Consider the following 22,274-nt stretch of genomic DNA (forward strand, 5'->3'; position numbering starts at 1 on the left):
GGGGAAAAAACGTGGAGGCTAACGAAAAGGGTTCAGCTTAAGTTAAAGACAACACAGCGAGCCAGGGAAATGAAAATGATAGGTGTAACGTTAAGAAACCGGAAGCGGGCAGAGTGGGTGAGGAAACAAACGCGGGTTAATGACATCCTAGTCGAAACCAAGGGGAAGAAATGGGCTTAGGCAGGGCATGCACTGCGAAGGAAAGATAACCGCTGGTCCTTAAGGGAAACGTAGTGGATTCCAACAGAAGGCAAGCGTAGCAGAGGGCGGCAGAAGGTTAGATGGCCGATGAGATTAGGAAGTTTGCAGGCATAGGGTGGGCGCAACTGGCAAAGGACAGGGTTAATTGGAGAGACACGGGAGAGGCCTTTGTCCTGGAGTGGGTGTTGTCATGCTGATGATGATCATGAAACCACAGCCCATTTTTTTTTATTCGGTGGACATCAGTGAAGTTTTGGTCCTTGAGGCCCTCCAGCATTTCTTATTCGGTGAGAGTGAGGAAATTGTGTTCAGAAATCACTTTCACTGTGTTTAGGAATCGATGAGCCCTGATTGATGGATACACGTATGTCTCCAAATGTCGCTGTGTTTGGGAGTTCTGAATATTGCGCTTTGTCACAGATATGAAGGAGTAGGCCGCCGCTGGCCAGCTTCGCCACCTTTTAGCTAAGGCTCAAGGCATCAGTCGGATCTTTAAAGAATTAATGATATTATCCCAGCTGGTTTTTCTGCTTCTTCACTACGTACTAAATGATCCATTGCAAGGTTATATGTACATAACTGATGCATATACAACACAGTGTGCCTTTCAAAAAAATCTCTGGTTGTTGTCCCAGGATTTAAGCCTTCTATTGCTCTAATGGCTTTCTTTTGAAGTGTTGTTAAAGCTTTTACGTTGTTAGAAGTTGTTCCCCAGATTAAATGCAGTAATTTAAATGAGACTGCATCAAGTCATAATAAAGGGTTATACTGATTATTTCAAGAATTTGGTTTCAAGGCTTCCACAATGCACCAATTACCTTTGCTAACTTTAATTTTAGGTTGCCTACATGCTCATTCCAAGATAAAAATTCATTAAAATATACACCCAAAAATTTAATGCATGATGTTGATTGTATTGCTTCGTTCTGATAACACAAGCTGATGTTGCTATCTACAAAGACATTTCTTGATCGAAAAACAACATATTTGGTTTTGTGTGTATTTAATTCTAACTTATTGTAGAGTAACCAGCCAGAAAGTTCTCGTAACCAATAATTCGCAGTTTCATTTAGGTGCATCAAGTCAGTTCCACTAAAAAAGACATTAGTATCATCAGCATAGAGTATTACCTCATCTGTAATAGGTATATTGCATATATTAATGCAAAGTAAAAATAAAAGTGGGCCTAATATTTAACCTTGCGGGACTCCTGTGGATACAGTGTCATGACAAGACGAGCAATCTCCTATCATCACATACTGTTTTCGATTTGAAAGGTAATCTTTATAAGGGTTAATGCAATGCCTCTTATGCCATAACTGATCTTTAACAATATCATGATCTACAGAGTCAAAGGCCTTTCTAATATCACGAAAAACTCCAACTGTACATTTTCATCTCAATATTTTTAACTATTCTTTCCTTTATGGCTATTAGTGCTAATTCTGTAGATTTGTTCATTTGAAAGCCGAACTGATTCAGAGTGATAATCCTTACCCCTGAATGCAGAAATGTAACTTGGCTCGCGCTTAGGCTTGGCTTGAGGGAGTACGCTCGAAGTCGTCAAGTCAAGCGCTTGATTGAACGCGAAGGCACATTGCTCGTCTGACCAAGATTAACGAACAATGTATTATTTTATGCGCACTGTACATCAACAAAACTATGTATTTCGCTTAGAATTTATAAATGAACTCAGTACACGAGTTGTTTATGTAGAAAAATGTCATCAATGCAAAGTACATATCTGTGCTACCTGCCGCTTTCATCCGAATGATATGTTTGGTTGGCAATGTGCACCACAGACGAGCCAAGTCAAGTCGCGAAGTTCAACAAAGCGTCCCCGTGCCATTCCGTCAGAGGCAACAGCAGCACCATTTGCGAGTGCGCGATTTTCCCTGAATTGAAAATGTCCGAGCTGTTGTCGGCGTCATCGCAAGATGTCCCCTCCCAGCGGAGGGCAGCGCCTCGCTTTACTCCGCAGGAGAAGACGCTAATCACCGATTTGGTGAACAAATTTAAACACATTCTTGAGTGCAAGAAAACCGACGTGGCCTCCCTGGCGAAGACGGAAACTTGGATTGAGGTCACCAGGTTGTACAATTCGCACCATGGAGTGACCCGGCACGACCCCAGCCAGTTTAAAAAATGCTGGAACAATATGAAACAAAAGTCAAAACACGAGCTCGCAAGGTAAAGGAGGGACCACCACAAGACGGGTATGCGCAGCTTGCAAGTCGTGCACGAATACCTCCTCCTGCGTGCATTGTGTGCCATGGATAAGTGCGTGAAAATTCCGTTTGCTTTGCATAAACCGGGTTGCAAGCTGCAGGTGCACTTGGAATCACGCTTTCTGCGAAGTGTAGTGTTGCTACTTTATTTACGATTGCAGACCACGACCTACTGTATATTGTAGGTCGTGTTGCGGATACATGCAACCAGCGTTAATCGTTCCAGCAGTGCTCGAGCAATTTTAATTATTGTGCCAGACCAAAGCTAAAACGACGCGGACATCGTCGTGCTCTTGAAGCATTAAGCCGCGCGATCTACAGTAGCGTGATATTCTCGCCCAAAAGTCCAGGAGGCTGCACATAGAGTAAACGACCCTTACTGGTTGCTGATGCTGTTAGCTAGGCAGTTACGAGTGGCACAAAAATGTAGCGAAAACACACACTGGTGTGCCCTGCATAGCTTTAGCGTGGGACGAGTTTAGGAACAATTCATAACGAAGTAAAAGCGATGGTGAAAAATCTTGTAATTTCACTTTTTCTATTCATTAAAACTGGCTTCACTCTATGCTAATATAGATTTTTTTTCTATTTAGGAGGAGGACCAGCAGCCCCATTGCTGGCCATATTTCCACCCGGATCAGAAATGCCTGATTCAGATGGGGCAGTTGGCTTGCCACGTGTAGAAACATTGCCAGTTGTGCGCCTTCTGCAATCCACGGTATATGGATCCGGTGGCACTGCTTACGAGTACACAGGTAGGGTGTTTTGCATGTGTGGAATATACCATTGCAGGAAGAAAAGGATTTCTCTCCTCTGAACGCCTTTTTCGATGTCAGTGGCAGCGTGCAATGTCACAGTTCAAGCTGTGTTTCAAGTTTGTTCTAGGCTACTGTGCGGAATATAAGTTTGCATCCGTGGTGGATAATAAAAATGAGATAACTTATAGCAACACTATGTAAAGCTGCTGTACACACGGTTGCTGAATGTTTCTCCATGTAGAGGATGCCTTGCTTCAAGCTGTATCCAAATTTGATAGCATTTTGAGGGCGTTTTATGTCAGCGCCATGTTCACAAGTGGTATGCTGCTTCTCTGAAGTGGAAAGGAGGGAGCGAACTCACAGGTGGTGTGTTAGCTCGTCTTCCCAGTGCTGCAGTCTGAACTGCATCCACTGCAATATTCCCACCTGATTTGTCATTTTTGCATTTGGTTTTGGCATCCTTGCATCACTGTCCACAAATGCCAACCTAAATGTAGTTTCATTATGCTTCCAATTCTCCACGTACATTGTCACATCTTTATCTGCTTGTACATGTGGCTACACAGGCAAGTTAACAACCATGTTGTTGGCAATTCTTGCAGCTTTTTTTTTGCAATGCTCAGCCTTTCATAATCCAGCTGCTAGTTTCAAGCATGTGGTGTTGGTTTCCTTCTATCAGTTTTTTGTGTAGCTTTGAATTTTGTTGCCTATGGATGTACTATCATGAGCAATGAGCAGGAACACAGGAGTGAGTAGCAGATAGCCTCAAACCCTACTTGTGGCGATGCACGACGGCCGCTTTTCGGAACACTAGGGAAAGGATTCTGCTGCGTTGCCTGCTTCTGAAAAATGGAAGAATGCACCGCCCTTTCCACTTGGTTTCTGAGGCCGCCACGTATCGATACATATAAGGTTCGAGGCTATCGGGCACGCGCTCCTGTGTTCCCGTTCATACTGCTCATTACAGTACTTGTTTCTGTAGCAGGCTGCTGCTTATCTTCTGTATGTAGCATGAGCTCGAAAAACCTCTGCACACACAGGAAAACAGTGCAGTACCATTCATGTAGGCAGCAAAAGATTTGTTATAATCCTTTATTTCACTGACACATAATAGTGAAAAAAAAACTGCCAGTTATGCTTACTTTATTTGCGCAATGCACCATGTTTGATAGTTACAGTACTGGCTACAGAAATGACACTGCTTATGGTAGCATAATAGAAGTACACTGCAGCAGTTTTCAGTCACTTTTTGGTTCAGGACTGCCGTCTTAGGTCCCGAGAAACAGCAACATACGCGCCCGTTACAGGCTGTGGCATGGGCTGCGTAATTTTATTTTTCACTCTTTTGTGTGCCCCTCCATAGCAGTTGTATCACATATATGCAGCTAACAAGGTAGACAGGTGGTCTTTTTATGAGCTTCGATTTATTTTGTTTTGCATCTGCTGTGTTTATTACAGACGACGACCAGTTGGATTACGGCTGCATTGAGGAGAAGTTCTCAGCACTTGTTGCTCACACAATTGCGGCAGGTTCAGAAGCAGCCGAGGACAACAGTGGCTCTGTGCAGACTGATGCTGCGTGTAACACTGCTGGAGCAGACTGCAGCAATGCTCCTGCTGCAGCAGTGTTACAAGCAGCGTCAGTCTGCACAGAGGCACTGGTGTCCTTGGCCGATGCTGCACCAGGCTCCAGCAATGCTCCTGCTGCTTCTGGAGGTGCTGCTACCTGCACAACTGCTGAAGCAGTGACCGTTGGCGACAGTGGCAGAGCACCAAGAGGACGGATGGCCCTTCTAGAAAGAACACTGGAGGATGAAAATGGAACCAGAGCTGCTCTCCTCCGTGAAGAACATGAAGTGAGACTTCAGCTGCCTAGAGAGTACCATGAGAGTGTCCTCAAGGAAAGGTAGCAAAAAAATGGCCTTCGCAGAAATAATTCACAAACTTGAAGTGGAGAAAAAAAAAAGTGGAATTGGAACGTCTCGAGAATGAAAAAACATAGAAGTGCAGAAAAAAAATTGAATTAGAACATCTCGAGATAGAAAAAAACATATAATTGGAGCACCTTGGCAGGCTGCGTGATGCTGCAAAATAAACAGTGCCCCCATAATGAATGAAATTGGCATGCTGTCTGAATGCAGGCACAAAAATTGCATGCGGCAAATATACACAATTGCAGTTTGTTTACATGCATGCATGGTTTTAAGTGCATGCCTCAATGTGCACAAACACAGTCCTGTCACTCCCCTGCTTGCGTGCTAGACAAGCTATTGTACAATAGGCAAGAGGTAGGAATGTTGTGCGGCACTCCGGCTCCTGCTGATACGGCTATGTGGAGCGTACAGCTCACTGTGTTCAAATCACACTGTGCTCATGAAAATCAGCTTCCAAAACCAGGCTGTAACACCGCATGTCACATAGCCAAAAGTGGGCATCACAGCTAAAAAATTCAGGGGGCTACTTTGTTGACCTAAAGTACGGTGAGGCGAAAGCCTTTAATGTGGTGTTGCTGCTTGTGTCACTGAGGTATGGTAAAGATGTTGATCAAGTACACAGTTGTTTGTGAATCTTAAACGCTGGAGACACTGGAGGGCGTCCATCTCATTCGACGCCTTTCTGCAAACACTCTCCAGTGTCCTAGACAAGAAAAAGCACATATGCGTTGGCAGGAAGTAGTGTAGTCGTTACAACGCTCGGCTGTGGAACGGAAGGTTGGTGGTTCGAATGCCATCGTGCACAAAGATTTTTTTTCTTATCGAGTTGGAGTGTAACGGACGGAAGGATAGACACGAGCATGAGCCATTAAAGGCTTTTGCCTTAATAAGTGAAGGCACCTGACAGGGAACACTGCACATATGCACAAAAACATTTCATGCATGCTGTGGATGCGCACAAGTAAGGCAGTTCCAAATCAACGTAAATGTTGCATCACCTCAAACCCAGGGCCTCCAGCTAGCACTTCATATGTAACTAGGAAAGTTCACTCTGTGCTTGTTACTGTGTGGGCCCATCTCTTGAGTCTGTCCAACATTAGGCCCAAATGTTATACAATGTCGAAGCGACCGAATCCCTGAAAACACAGCCAGTGCATTTCTACAACCCGCAGCAGGCATTGCCAGACTCTAAGTAAGTATACGTCAAATGCTTGCTGACTGCACCCATGTTCCATGCTCCTGTGGAGTGGAATGCAAGGCAGACTGAAAGGCAAAATCTGTGCTTTAGTGCCTGACAGCCAACCAGTACCTGCAGGTACAACTCGCAAGAACAGCTAGTCGAAGTGCTGTGCTTGCACATGGAAAATATGAAAGAAGTAACTATCTAGTTCGATCGCAAACCACTGATTGGCCTACAGAAGAAAATTTCACCCCTACTCCTGAGTGTGGTGGTACATCGGGACTGATCTATGTTCGAGGAAAACCGGCAGTTGCACTGCCTCTCATGACACCAAGAGAGCTCAACAAAATAGAAATATACCGTCACAATCCTGCACTGCACAGAATGCTCCTAAACAAGAGAAGAAAAGTTCTAAAAACAACATTTTGGTGATGAGGATGGGACTCATGCGCTATATGCATGAGGCGTTGTCACAAACTTTTGGGAACGACGACTCTGTCACCTCGGTACAATACGTCCTGCAGGATGGACAACCCCACGGGTGAGAGATAGTATGGCTTGAGATTATGTGGCAGGGATTTTTTGTCAGGCCATGTTGCAGATGTAAATTGCATGGCCTGTGCGACAATCTTGTCAATGGTTGCCTCTTGTAGCTCTTGTGCAGTCACAGCTAAGGATAGTAGGCAGATGAAATCGTCATCACCTGCGTCAAACTTATTTGACCCACTGCATGATGTGGTCAGTAAGGGAAGGCGAGACAAGGACCACAACAGCTTTCATTGCCTGTACAGTACCCTACAGTGAAGTTATAATACAACAGGCGAGCTGACCGAAAGTGGAACGTCGTTCACTGCTGAAAAACATGCCCCAAGAATGTAAGCTTTGGAACATCAAAGACTTTTGTGATTCAGCTGGAGTGCGGCTTGTGACAGGTGCTGAAGTACTGCACGAAGGTTGATCACATGTTCCTGTCTGGTGGTGCCATGAACTATGATGTTGTCGATGTAGAAGAAAAGCCCCTTGCATCCTTTCAGTATTAAGTCCCCTGCAAGTGTGCCATCTACTGAAAAGCTGAAAGCGTCAAAGCAAGGCCGAAGCAAACTCGCTTGAAGCGAAAAAGGGCATCATGAGTAATGAAGGTTGTCAATTCCCAACTGTCAGGGCTGTCCGGCCCTGGTGGTTAAGCCGAGGCAAGGTCGAACCTCAAAACACACTGCGGCCCAGCCAAGCTACGCAGGAGCTCTTCTCTTTGTGGCAAGAGGAAACTGTCAACCACAATAGCCTTGTTCGGCTCACGCAAATCCATGCAGATGGAGCCGTCGGAGCTTGCAAGCCATAGGAGGAATGGAGTTTCTCCTTGGATTTCTCCAACACAGTGCCCAAACATAACAAAAGTGATAGCATTAAAGGACTGTAGACACCCAAGTTGCCATGGTGGCTGAGTGGCTACAGTGCTCGGCTGCTGAGCCGAAAGACGCGGGTTCAATCCTGGCTAGGATGGTCGAAGAGACCCGTGTATAGTGCAATGTCAACGCACATTGAAGAACCCCACGTGGCCGAAATTATGTGGAGCCCTCCACTACATCCCCGTAACCTGAGTCGCTTTGGGATGTTACAAACCTCGCAAGAAAAACACCCAATTTTAGTTTTATGCTTTCTTCTTTCAAATGATGCATTAGACATTAAAATACATGGCTCGTCATGTGGTATTTGCCTATGACCGCTAAATAATATATAATTGAACTTCTCTCATGCTGTTTTGGTTCATCAACCGAACGATGCCTGTGACGTGTAGTTGACCTTTAGGTCACGTGAGGCACAAAAAAACCTGCTATATAAATCACTACAACACTCACACCACCCTGCTTCAATACCTGGAATGAGAATAAATGATGTATGAGCAGTTACATTCTTATATGACCAATTTTTAAGGTGAAAGCCTTTAATGGCTCATGCTCGCGTCTATCCTTTCGTCAGTTACACTCCAACTCAATAAGAAAAAAAATCTTTGTGCACAAAGGAATCCGAACCACCATCCTCCCGGTCCACAGCCGAGCGTGGTAATGGCTATGCTACTTCCTGCCAATGCATATGTACTTTTCCTTATCTAGGACGCTGGAGAGTGTTTGCAGAAAGGCGTTGAATCAGATGGATGCTTCCCAAACACCCTCTAGTGTCTCCAGCATTTAAGATTTACAAACAATTGTGTACTTAATTAGCATCCTAACCATACATCAGTGACATAAGCAGCAACACTGCGCTAAAGGCTTTCACTGCACCGCACTTTAGGTCAACAAAGTGTCCCCCTGAACTTTTTTTCTGTGTCACGTGACCTAAAGGTCAACTACACATCACAGCCATCATTCAGTTGATAAAACCAAATCAGCCTTAAGAAGAAATTCAATTATAAATTATTTAGCAGTCATAGGCGAATATCACGAGGTGATCCATGTATAACGTCTAACGCATCACTTGAAAGAAGAAAACATGCCAGCAAAACTTTGTTGTCTATAGCCGTTTAGAATGGTAACTACAAAAGCAAAACAGAATGACAGCAGCACATATTTCCGCAATGTGCACTCTGACACTGCCTGCAATACTGGTGCACACAAAAATGGCCCGGTTGTCGCTCTAGCAGTGGTCATTAGTTAAGGAGCTCCCGTGGTGCAGACGGCTCTTTTGGAGAATTTGACCTTCTGTGCAAGCAGTATGCTTGTACTCGCCTCCTGCAAGGCCAATGCAACACTCTTGAATGATGGCACCAGAAAAACGGACCCTCTGTCAACAAATGCAGGAACACAAGCAAGGAAAAATAGCTTTGTAAAGTGGGACAAGCTCGAAACTCAAGATCCTCACAAGCTGAGAGGAAATCTCAACGCTTTCTTAATCATTGCAGAATGAAATTTATGATGCAGGCAGTACACGTAGGTGCAGTTTGCAAGGATGTTTGACTCCAGATGCACGAAACAACGTGGAGAATTCTGTATTTTTTACCTATGTGAAGCTCTTTTGGATCAGCAGCCACTGTGCCTGCATGCCCGATGCGCTGTCGATGAGGTCGTCAACAGGTGGCAGGTACAGTGGTCTCCTTGCAGCTGCTGCGGCGGTAGTGTTCAGTGCAGCTGTGGTGACTGGGCTGCGGCTCCTTCATCAAGCAGCCAAAGTTATGAAGTGCTGCACAGGCTGTTATTATGCACGCCGCCTTCTCTGGCTTATGCTGCAGCCCCATGTCCAGGCAAGGGAAGCGGCGCTTCCACACTCCAAATGCCCTTTCGACACTGTTCCTCGTCTTGATGTGGGCTTTCTGGTACCTGTGTGAATAAATGAATATTACACACTGCCCTGTACGGTTGTACCTCGTTAAAATGGACACTTTGGTTAGCAAGGAAAAGTGTTCATAAAGCGAGTCATCAAAAATGAGTCATGAATAAAAATAACCAAAAAATATTGAAGATTATGGACTGCTTCTTTGCATAGTGGTGGGCACTGAAGTAAAAATATGGCAATCTTGGAAGCTGATCACCATTATCTTTAAAACTATGCGGTGGAGGTAGAAGCATGTTAGACACGCCTAGTGGTCCATGAGATGATGTATCTCCTACTACATGTTCGCGTTCCAAACAAAAACTCGCAACTCCTTATGCTGACAGCTGCTGATAGTGGTTTTTCAGTGTGTGCATGGAGGTAATTTTTTTTTCACAGCCATTCATGCAGTGTGGGGGATAGTAAAGCATGCTGACTGCCACTGTATACCATGACACTGCACACACACACAAATACTAAACAAGAAAAATCCAGGAAAAATATACATAACTCGAGTCGTCCATATTAACAGGGCAAAACTGCATTTGTTACGAATCGATACCACACATCAAACGTGTGGTCAAAGCTCGTGCCACGCAATGTCACCGCCAACCTACCTTCCTTCTGGTGTGTTTGCTGGGCCAGGGTCCGAGAGCGGCATCATCAAGAATGGCTGGCACCCATATCCAGCGTCTCCCAGCAGCACACCAGGCACCCGGCTTTCCTCATATATTACCCACACGCGGGAATTATCAAAATTTCGACTGTCGTCCACTGAACCTGGCCAGCTGGCAACGACATCGAAAAACTGGAGTTGTGGTCCAGTGACAGCCTGCATTAAACCAGCAATATACCAGTCAGCACAACTAGGGCCGCGTACGGTGCCTATTAATTCCTAGACTGAGGATAAACTACCCGTGCAGTACGGACGCTGTTGACACGGTATTGTTTTATCGAAAAAATCCAGATCACTTGTGAAAACCACTTTCCAGGGCCACAAGCAAAAAAAAAAAACTAACGCATTACAGCGCTTGACCGGTGGTCTTAATGGTTAGCAAAGCTAGATTCTCAGGCAGTCACTGCGTTTAAAAGAAAAAGCTGGACCTCGAGCGCAGCATTGTACTATCGCGCTCAGTATGAGCTGCAGTGCACTAGCGCTTGACTGGTCACTCGCGCGGTAGGTGTAGCTCATATTGAGCACAATAGTACACAGTGACATATTTCACAATATTTCATCCACAAGCACACTAGACAAGCATGACCACGGATGCACGTTCGTGGCGACACGAAAAAAAAAAGGGGGACAGCAAGCGTGTTGCAAGAAAAGGCTGAAAATGTTCATTGCTTACCTGCACATTGATAGAGAAGTAGCCCTTCCGGTTACGGAACACTTCTGCGTCTTCACCACCGGGGCTTTTATTCCGAACGTGCGTGCAGTCTGTGCATGCGGTGACTCCCGGAAATTCTGCCAGCTCATAAAAGTCGCGCATCACTCTGGCAAATTCAGACGCTTGGGGGAAGTGGACGAGCATCAGGCGCAGGTGTTTGGCTATTAACACAGTCATTTTGCCAACTGCGCGGCACACTGTGGAATGTGCACCAGGTCTCCTGTCACTGTCTGGAAAGTTCCAGCTGCATAAAACCTCAGTGGCATAAGTAGCTGCAGCATGGGAGGCACAGGCTGTCCCCTGTTGTCGGCGCACTCTTGCACAGGCAGCATGGAGAGCAACTTGCGCATGGCGGTCTTTGAAAATCTGTACCGGGCGAGGAACTGGTCTTCACTGTACAGTTCCATGGGGTTGCCCCGATTGCTCAAGGCCGGTCGTGGAGCTTTCGCCAACGGATGTGCCTTCGAAAAAGCTACATCCATTGCGTAGCACGCGAATTCGAAGGAAGAAATCCTGCGCGTGACGTTCCAGCGGGCTGCCATGTTGGAAATAACGCAGAAACTTGGCGAAGTCGGTTTCAAGCCACCCTGGACACAGACTTGAAATATGGCTGCCTTCGGTCAAGCCAAGAGCAGAGGTCGCCTTCCAAGTCTAGTAAGATTTATGGGACATGATGAAACCGTCGAGAACAGCGCAAGTCAAGTATGAGTCAAGTTACATTTCTGCATTCGGGGGTTAGGCTTAGAAATGTGGAAAGCCTCCTGTAGATCAAACGTTCAACAACTTTCGAAAAAACACAATATAGATATATTGGCCTACGGTTGTTTAGGTCTTCCTTTCCTCCTCCTTTATGTATTACCATTACTCGTGCAACCTTTAGTTCTTCAGGGATACAGCTGTCATTCAGAATACAATTACAAATATGCAACGACAGTGCTCCAAGAACATCAGCTACTACTTTTATTAGCAAGGCTTTAATATCATCAGGGCCAGCTGCACAGAGCTTTTTAATGATTCAATAATCTCCTTAATTTCAGTCTCATCACAAGGTGCTAAAAATATTGAATGTTCGACATGTCTGTTTATGTATTTTGTTTCTTCAGGTAACAACCCAGCATTTGTTTGCCTATTACCACCTGCGAGAAAATGTTCATTAAACTTTTCACAGAGCTCCAGCCCTGATGTTATTTGGCCACCTAAGTTTATGTCAGAGGGAGCAGTATCCATCCTTCGAGCATTTGAAAGTTCGTTAAAAACCTTCCAGAACTTATGTGGCTGGTCAATATTTTCAAATTTACTGTTCTGATAGGCATGTTTAGCTTTCTTGATGTGAGCATTAACTTTATTGCGGAATTTTTTAAATTCCTTGACTTTTGATTGGTCTTTTGCCTTAAGGTAATCCTCAAAGAGCTTGTTGCTTTGTCTTATTTTGTGATAAATATCAGCGTTCATCCACAGCTTTCGTGCTTTTTTAATTTCTTCCAATAGCATATTGGAAAAGCTTTCTCATATAGGTCCCTAATTTTACCATAAAAGGTAGAAAAGCTTTTCTGCGCGTCACTTTCACAAAACATGCCAGACCAATCTATCTCAAGAGTGAGGGTTCTAAATGTGGATAACGAGCTTTAATTTCCTGGCTTTATACCCTTCTGCAGTCAGCTGTCTTGAGACACGACCTTCTAATATACAGAACAAAGGCAGATGGTCACCGATTCCAGACACAATTGCACCGGAGGCGGTGTTGCCTATCTCCTAAACTACAAAGCAGATATCATGGTTTCAGAAGTGTCAGGTATTCGCGTGGGACAAGCAATAATATTTCTGAAGCCACGACAAATCATCATTGATAAAAAGTCACTCTGAGCATTGCTGGACACTTGTGAATCAATACTGATGTCTCCTACAACAATAGCCTTTCCATCAGTTTGGGATAATTCCATTAAAATTAAGTCTAAATATTCAACGAAACAGGGTATTTTCCCTGCTGGTGGTCTGTAGACAAGTACCACAACTGCATCGTTACATCTTAGTGATTATTTCATAATCGCTTTTAAGTGTAGAAAATTCCTGTAGCACAGTGCATTTCAACCCAATCCTAACATATATAGAAACACCATCACCTTTCTTGTCCTTTCTAAAGAAACCAAAATGGCTATAACCGTCAAAAGTATGTACATAAAATTCATTAGCAAACCAGGTCTCCGTAAAACATAACATATCAAATTTGAGGGCAAGGTCATCAAAAAAAGCTTCGAGCTGTTCGCCCTTATTCCTTAGACTGCGACAATGCAGTGCATACATAGAAAACGATTTATGTGTCCATTTGTTGTCTGAGATATACTGATTAAAGTATTCATAGTCACACTTCGTTCCGTACATAGCCCGTACCATAAGCAGCTTTGAGAAGCACAAAAAATAAGCTGATAAGGCCACATGTGAAGCTATTTCTATCTTTCTGGCCCATCCCCGTTTTCAGTGGACAACCGAGGCTTTGCCGTCATGCGATCGATATCACTTACATTTGCAATATGCAAGATAGGTGTTGACTCGCCTCGACGTGCAAGAATCTTTCCATTGCTGGTCCAGACAAATTTCCAGCCTACTCCTTTCGTGAGATAGCAGCGCCTAACAGTTGCTTATTCTTTCGAGTCAGGTGCTCGTTCACAAACATCGTCTGGGTGTTGCCTTATAGGCAAAGGTCTTCTGTAGTTAGGCAATTTTTCCTTGCCTTAGCCAAAACAGCACTGAGTGTGAAGCGGCATGTAAAACAAGCAATTACATTCTTGTTGCTGGATTTTGGCACATGAACTTTGTGGCACACATCGATGTCAGCATCTTCAATCTCTCCGAGCTTTTTGCCTATTTGTTTCACAGCTGCCACTTCATCGCAGTCAATCAGTAATCCCCTTATTTCCAAATTATTGAGTCTCTAATACTGTTGAAGCTCACCTACTCTCTCTTACAGCCTTTTTTTTTTTTCATTTCAAGCTCCTGGTCTTTTTGTAGCATTTTCTTCACATTGACTTTAATTCTTTCATGTCCTGTTGGATTTCAGTTACACTCTAGCAGTGGATTAAGCTCCACTGTATTTTTCTGCAATGAATCTTCCAAAAACTGCACACATTGACGATGCGCAACGCTATTCACATTCTAATTGGAACAAGTACTATTCGCCCTCCCTTACAAATTCTACTTCTATACAGACACTTAACACGACCACGCACCACCACCGCCACGTCCTTCATATTCACCTCAACACCTACACTACAAGTTACTGCCTGATACAATTTGATGCTGATGAGCTTGCGCTTTTACACACATGCACACACAAGAGTGATCACAGCATGCCGATGAGTCCTCTCCTCTCAGTGGCATGTGTATTACACATCCAATCGAAGTCAAACAAGTTCCTCGATGCCACTTAAATCTCCATCACTGAAATGAGTGCTCGACTCTTCAGAAGAGGAGTTGCAGGAGTCACAAATGCTGAAGACAACCGGTTCAATTTCAGTGTCAACAATCATATCGCGTTGCCATGGTTCAGCCTCAACTTGCTCCACATGAACACAACAGTTTTGCCAGTTTTCCTGGCTTACAGACGCCAGTGCTTCTGGCAGGAGCTTTTCCATTTCAGCCAAAGTGAAACACGTGTTGCGACTTGCGATGTATCCCTTCACCTGGCTCCAGACTAGTTCAACTGGATTGAACTCTCAGTGGTACGGTGGTAAACGAAGCACTTCGTGGCCATGGGTAGCTGCCAGGGTGTCAATGCGGTACACAACGCTGGGTGTGTTTACCTTTTGAGAAAGCTCCAGCAGTTCTGCCCTCACCATGTCCTGTGACCATGGAACACCTTTCTTTGTGAGCCAAAGCTGATTAGCAGCTTTGCACGTAGACTTGGCAGGTGCTATTTCAAGAACCACGCTATGATATGGAGCATTGTCCATGACAATGCTATTGGCCGGAATGTTTGGCAAAAGCTTGTCGGTGAACCACTTCTCAAAGTAGCTGCCATCCATCTCAGAGTGGTTTCCCTTTTTTGCTCGGAAGAAGTCGGCAGCGTCTTGTACGAATCCTGTTGCACTGCTCCCAGCATGTACAAGGATCAAACGGGCCCCTCTGCCCGAAGGTGCAGCCAATCTTGCTGTTAAACCTTTCAAGAAGGCATCCTGACATGACTTCAAAGTCTTGTCCTGCAAGACGTATTCTTTTGTGTGCACTGCATTGACCCAGGTTCCACCAAGGTAGATGACGCACCTGTAAATGCAAAGCAACCGAGCGCACGAGTTAATGCTTCTAAGTAAACAAACACACTGCAGCATGTAAGTAGGCAACGCACTGAAACAAACACACTTCCGACCACTGTCTCAAAAACAGCCGCTCAAAGGAAATCAAGAAAAAGAATTATCTCGGTTTTATTGCTCCCTTGTTCGGGCTTATATTTTGCGCCCAGGCAGCAGTAGCACGTCCGCAGCAGTAGCGCCAGTTACTCACACCACCGGAGCAACGGGCAGCGTACAGTGGATGTTCATTCGTTCTTACGGTGACGACGAGATGGCATTACTCATTGCAGTGCTACATCTTTGGCAGTTTTGTTGTTTTTGCTTGCCGCACCGATTGGGATTTAGCGATTAAATCTGACCTATGAAGACACATGCCCCACCCATACGTAGCGGAAAACTGGCCGTGAAACACCTCTACGCAAAAGGTCGTCACCTCATCGCAGAAGGTACGATTCCGAAGCAACACTCACTGTTACGACTACGAGGTTGAAACGCTAACATCAAGCTCTATATGAAGCCAGTCTAAACGTGCTGCGTAAGAAAATAAGCAAGGAACGACTCGTACCTGCCCTGTTCTCGGAATTCTTTGATCGCCCGCAGGTACGTATACCTGCGACGTCAGGCAATGATGTCACTTCGCTCGATCAGCGCAAGGTTCCGTTTTCTTTTTTCGCATGTGAATCCGACGTCCTTCATCAACCTCCACAACGTCGCTTTCTTGAAGTTCGGCAGGTCGTCGTCCTCACTGACAGCCTTTAGCACACTGTCCAGTGTTGGGACTTCCCTCTTCGCGTACATACTGTGCACTTTCAGACGTATGGCATGGACTGTGAAGCTGTCATTCTTGACTGTTCGCGAGCTTAAAATCTTCACGTCGCGAGGTGTTTGCTTCGGAGACACCAAAGGCCCACACAAACGCACCGCCTTGATTTTGGCAGCGGTACGGGGAGATACTCCGGTATCCTCGCTCGCTGCACTCGGTGCTTCCCGAACAGACTTCTCCGGAAAACGGATCCTGGTACAGGAGTACACATTTGCAATTACTTGCTTGGCGTGCCTTGACAGCTTGGATGTATACGAAACTTCGAGAAAATGCGTACATGAGAGGTGGTTGTGTCCGCTGGGCTGGATGCCATTTTCTCAAAAGTGAAAGGGAGCCGGAAAAGTAAACACAACGGCCAGGGTTTCGGGGACAGCGAAAACGTGAAATGGAAAAAGACGACAAACGCGAAATACAAAATCACAGATCTCGATCGATTCGCTCGCAATGAGAGCGTTTTTTGTCATGCTGATAACAAATGTATTATCTAGGAAGCCTGCCGGCAAAGCATTTGTTATTTTCGCTCACCACAAGCAACGCACTATTTTGTGTCGCGGATGCAGGCAGCTCAAAAAAGAACGCTAGCTTTGGCAGCGTTGCAGATGATGTTTTTGTGTTTGTGGACACTGCACGTAGTTACGTCGATATCGTGCCGCGAAACAATCTCCTGAGTGAGCCGAAAAAAAAAAGCAAAGACGTTGTCCGCGCCTGTTCGTAGGTTTGGGTCTGCACGAACAGCTGGCCAATCCCCACCGTGTGTGTATATGTGCATAGCCTCTATGGTATGTGCCATCGATTTTGAACAAACAACTACAATGGCGACCTACACATCCGGCAACGATGAGATGGTAAGCTGCCCACTCAATCCGCGCCATAAGGTACTGATGAGCAGGCTTTGCATACATATGTCCAAATGCCGGCTCAAGAATCCCGTAAACGAGCCCTGTCCGTTCTCCGCGTCGCACTTTGTGCCTGCTCGTGAACTCGCGAAGCACATCGAAGTCTGCCCTGAACGTCCGCAGCCGATACTTGACCAAGACAGCCTTGGCCGACACAGGTTCCAGCAAGGGACTACGACGGTTGCAGCCCAGCCACTGCCTGCAGTCTCCCCGTCGCGGGGACTCCAAGTAAGCACCGCAGACGACAGTCACGTGCCAAGACCGTCGGGAGATGCGGACGCCTGGCTCGCCCGTAGCATTGCGACCCTGGGACGAGGAAGACGCATCCACGACCTCGGCCACAACTAGCTCTTCGGGCGATGAATTATAAGTGCTGAAGAGAACTCCGGGCATTAAGCCACGTGTCCTATCCTGCCACGAACGCTCTATTAAGGCGGAATTATGGTGTCTGTTAGACTGTGTGTGCCGACCAGCGGGGGAAGCAAGCGTCCTTTTTTCATGATGCAGCGGCGGCGCCACCGGCAAAAGTGAAGTTCGCGCAGCGCTTCCTCCGGTCTTTGCTCAGAATGTATGAAGCCGTTTCACCATCATCATCATCATCAGCCTGACTACGCCCACTGCAGGAGAAAGGCCTCCCCCATGTATCTCCAATTAACTCGGTCCTTTGCCAGCTGCGCCCACCATATGCCCGGAAACTTCTTAATCTCGTCCGCTCACCTAACTTTCCGCCGATTGACTGCAATATTATTATCGATATTACTGCAATATGTGACTTTACTGTGAGTAAACTCCACAAGGAAAATAAGACAGAGACGTGTGTATATTATATGGTGTCTGCAATGCAGAGCTGGAATATCTCACTCGTTCAGCTCGGCCGTAGGTGTAGTATCAATTTTCCTTTGACTGCTGTGTCCTATAAACCTCTGCCCCGTGTACAAGTTCAAACGCCAAATTACGGCAATTTTTTCTAGTTTTCTTCTGAAAATACCTGCCGCATCATGCAACCGTATTCCATGCATTTTAAGGAAGCGCATGCTTAGTGCATTGACACGAGGAACAGAGATATGACGAATCGCAAGTGGTCGATAGAGTAAGAACTCATTTAAATTCGATACTAAAGCGAATGAATAAAAGAACAAAGTAAATCATGGACATATAGGAGTGTTTATCAGCGCTTGTAATGAAATAAATGCTTTCGCCACCACCACCCTCTATTTTTCATTTTTTAAAGAAAATTTCTGAGGGCACTTAAGTCTGCTTACGTGCAGGAATGCGTAAGGAATGCTTTTTTCCACGACGGTAGTACGCGTTGTATTTTTATTATTTTGTCCTAATTTTTAATTTTATTTTTTAAATTTCGAAAACTTTTTTTATATTTTGTTTACTTGTGCGGTATATTTTCATTTGTGACTTTTGTTGCTTTTATTTTTATTTATTTCATTTCCCACTCATTTTTACTGTTTTTGCTGCTATTCTGTTTTATTTATACTCCATATATTTTAGTCTTGATGACGTCATTTGATTGACAGTTGAGGCGGACACTCCTGCGAACGGAAACTTCCGGCGGACTCATGAGGCAAGTAAGGCTTACACCTTGAACGCTTTACTTCTCCCCTCCGTAGCTTCTTCGCCGTGTGCGCGAGTTTGCGGTGGCTCAGTGGTTACGGCGTTCGGGTACTGAGCCGGTGTAACAGGGTTGGATCCCGACTGCAGTGTCCCCGTTTCGATGAAGGCGAAATTCAAAAGATCCGCTTCTGTGCGATATTAAATCCCGGTAAACAACCCCATAAGTCTAAATTAACCCAGATCCTTCCACTAAGGCACCTGTTTCTATCTCCTTGCACACACATCCCCAATCCTTTCCTCAAGCATTGTTCAGGACATCACCTGGAGTGCGATAACTTTTTGCTCTTCATGTCCAGCATTCTGGGATTAAAATTTTCAATATTGGAATACTGTTATATGTACTGTTATGGAAATATTGAAGGTAATGGTTCATTCTTCCGACGCGTAACAAAACCTTTCTTCTAAGTTTTACCATCGCTTGCATCGAACGGTTAAGACTGCCATAGTAAACCAATGGAGAACGTTTTTGACGGTAGCAAAAAAAAATTCAAGCCTGCTCACGGGAGATCTGTGGGTATGTTGATTGTTAAAGTGAGATCTTGCAATATATGAAAAACAAAATGCGTTCACAAACTATTTTACGTTCACAAATATTTTTGTCCAGCGTTGTTGGGTATATGCCATCCTCATAAAACTAAGAAAAATTGGCTGTGGTTTAGCTCTGGTTAACCCTAGTTGAACTGCGAAAGCTTTTCCTCGGCACGTCGTCTACGCAGCGTCTTATTCCGACGCTCTCGAGAACTCAAACCGGTCTCTTCCGCAGTTGAAGAGTCTCTCCGGGACGTGGCACGACTTCTAGCTGCATCTTAGTTACTAGGCTTCTCGAGTCGTGCGGCGCGTTCTTCTGGCGTCTCTTGAGCGCGTTGTCCCTTCCTCGCTTCGTTCTGTCGTTGTTTCCTCTCGCGCTCTCCATAACGACTACAAAAATTTCGAGTACGCTAAAGCTTCGTCTTTAAGGGTGAGACGCGACAGCGTGTTGCAGCGTTGCCAAGGGGTCCGCGGAACGCCATCGCCCGTTCGGGGCGACGCGTTAAGGAAAGGACGCCTGTGTCACATATCTCGGTGGACACCCGAATCGGACAGTAAGGGAAGGAAAATGAAAATTGGTTTTAAGGAAAGGGAATGACGCCTGTCTAACAATTCTCGCTGGACACCCGCGCTCGTGTGTGTGCGCGCGTGTCCCTCCCGTGTTATTCTGCGCAGTTTTCCTTACCGCGCCGTAAGGGAAGGAAAATCCCTTCCCTTACGGCACGATTCCGGTGTCCACCGAGATGCGCCATTTTTCGCTCACGGCCAACACCACCGACAACACCAGCTTTTCTGCGACACGTGTTCCTTAACGTTGTCGCGTTAATACAGTGAGGCGAAGCGCATATATATATGCCCACCGCGAGGCGACACCTCTCCCTCTACCCCAGCGGAGCACATCTGGTGGAGCGAGCGGCGACGGCAGCGGCGTCGACGGTGGCGCCATCTGTTGGAGCGCGGCTGCGGCGTTGCTAGGCAATGGCGGCTCAAGGCACGAGCCAGAATGGCTCGCGGGCTGGCGTAGTAAAGCTTTCGCTTAAAAAAAAGCATTTCCTCGGCTGCAGCCAGTTCCCAGGCCAGCGTGGTTGCTCTAACATCACGCCGCTGAAAGTCGTCGAGTGCCGATCACTGTAGTGCTCCAATCCTTGTCCTTAAGAAATTCGGAAAATTGAAAGGGGCCCGTGTTTTATATTTTACGTAAAAGCCGACAGAGCAATGCTGGTGACCCATAACACAAGCACAATGCACAAAGTTACTATCCTCGGGTGTCGTGCTAGAAGCGTTTCGGTGCAGGTGGGCTGGAAACGCTGATTGGTCGATGGGATGCGCTTCTCCGTGACGTTTTTCTGCTTCTCCCTCGTTCTCAACCGGACGTGGGTTCGCCGCGCCTCTCTCGGCCTGTCCCTAGAGTGCCTAGGGAATCGCTAGGGCCGGCTGGCCGGCCGCCGGGCGTGCGTGGTCTGCGGGTATTCTCTTCGTGAGCGTAGGCGGCGGCGCGCGCGTTTCGGAAGCTGTCCAGGTATGGCTTTTTTTTTTTGCGTGGTGCGCTCGTCGGCGCAGCCAGCTGAAATTTCTGTACAGTTCTTGCTTCCACGACATTGCGACGACCCCCAAAAGGCGCTGACCCGCGAGAAATCGCCAGCGACATAAAGGTACGCATTTTATCTCAAATTTCGCTTCATGAAGTGCTGTACCGCTTACCTACATGCCTTGCGCATTCCAGGACCTCGTTTTCCTGCTGCAGGAGCACGTCGTGCTGGTGTTCAAAATTTTGCAACTCCATTACGACGACCCACATAAGGTGCGGTTTGAGGACCGCCGGCGTCGCCATCTGAACCGCCGTCTGACAGCCACGATGAAGCGCTTGTCGGGCGTGCACGTTCTCAATCACGAGGTAAGGGTTGAACAACGTTTTCGCAAGTTTTCTCGTGCAGAACTCGCCCAATTGCGGCGCTTGTAACGTAACTTTTTTTGCAGCATCGTTTTTCGCAAGTTTTCTCGTGCAGAACTCGCCAAATTGCGGCGCTTGTAATGTAACTTTTTTTGCAGCATCGTTTCCTGGATGCTTCTGGCGAGCCGATGCTGTCCTTGTTTGCCGCAGACCGGGGCATCGACCAGATGTCAAAGATTATCGTCGCGGCCCTCGTCAAGATCTACGGACCAGGGATAGCGTCGGCTTCAAGGGCAAGACCAGGAGAGGTGTACGTCGTGCACCGGTGTCGTCGGTGCGGAGCCAAAGGGCACAAGACGGACCACTGCTGGGCCTACTGCTCACCGCGCCGCCACGCCGCTGCAGGTCGCGGTTGAAGTGCTCCTGCAAACGGCCCTTTTTAGGGCCACCTCATTGTTTCCTGGCAGATCGCGAGCGTCCCGTTTCGTGCCCGTATTCCCTCTCTGTCGAAATCGACGCCAGACATCAAAATCGCGCGGTGTGAGCAAGTAAATCGCTGGTAGAGACAAAAACTCGTGCTTGTATACAGACTTACCCATCTCCAGTGCGCCTTTGTTTATTTCCGTGGGCACTACTCGCGCTTTGTAGAAATCGACGCCAGCCGCGAAATTTTACATGTTAGACCTCGCTACAGCATTAGCGCAGCGTGCCTTCGTCTCTTTACGTTCTAACTTTTATGCAGCGCACCTTTGTTTGCTCGTTACTTTTGTTCTTTTCAGTCGTTTCCTGAATCCGTCCAAAGAGCCGGGCTAAATGGATGATTATGGAACCACATGGCGATTGCACTGCATACAGCACGACTTTGGTCCCTGTGTTTTTAAATAAAAACATCAGATGTCGAAGGTCATGGTCGTGTCCGAGGATGGCTTCCACAGCTGGGGCCTAACCATAGGGACCGCACACGCTTTGTCGTCGTTGCCAAGTGGAGAGGCCCAAGATGGCTGGCATCCTTAATAAAGATCCCTTCTCGGGGCCGCTTTAGTGTTTCCTGGCAGATCACGCGCTTTCCACCCTGTGCACATGCTCTCATTTCCAATTAAAAAGGTCCTTTAATAACAAGATGTTGCATGGTACTTGAACAATAGCGGCTACAATGACAAAGGTGAAGAAGTGCTGGAGTTACACGGAAATAAAAAACGTTGGGGGTGCCCACATAACCTGAAATGGATTTGGAC

At 46.3% G+C, this 22,274-nt stretch overlaps 1 protein-coding gene across 2 annotated transcripts; it reads left to right on the plus strand.

The window, feature by feature from the left end:
- Positions 1-20,626: 20,626 nt before the first annotated feature.
- LOC144105347 (uncharacterized) lies at positions 20,627-22,019 on the plus strand. 2 transcript variants are annotated; one of them, XM_077638493.1, is made up of 3 exons: positions 20,627-20,800; positions 20,872-21,042; positions 21,198-22,019. In XM_077638493.1, exons 2-3 carry the CDS (start codon positions 21,004-21,006, stop codon positions 21,453-21,455), a joined length of 297 nt encoding a protein of 98 aa, XP_077494619.1. In that variant the 5' UTR covers positions 20,627-20,800; positions 20,872-21,003; the 3' UTR covers positions 21,456-22,019. The 2 variants fall into 2 exon arrangements, with proteins under 2 accessions (XP_077494619.1, XP_077494618.1); XM_077638492.1 differs by having other exon boundaries at positions 20,627-21,042.
- The last annotated feature ends 255 nt before the right edge of the window (positions 22,020-22,274 follow it).

The sequence above is a fragment of the Amblyomma americanum genome, chromosome 9, assembly GCF_052857255.1.
Source record: "Amblyomma americanum isolate KBUSLIRL-KWMA chromosome 9, ASM5285725v1, whole genome shotgun sequence".
NCBI lineage: Eukaryota > Metazoa > Arthropoda > Arachnida > Ixodida > Ixodidae > Amblyomma > Amblyomma americanum.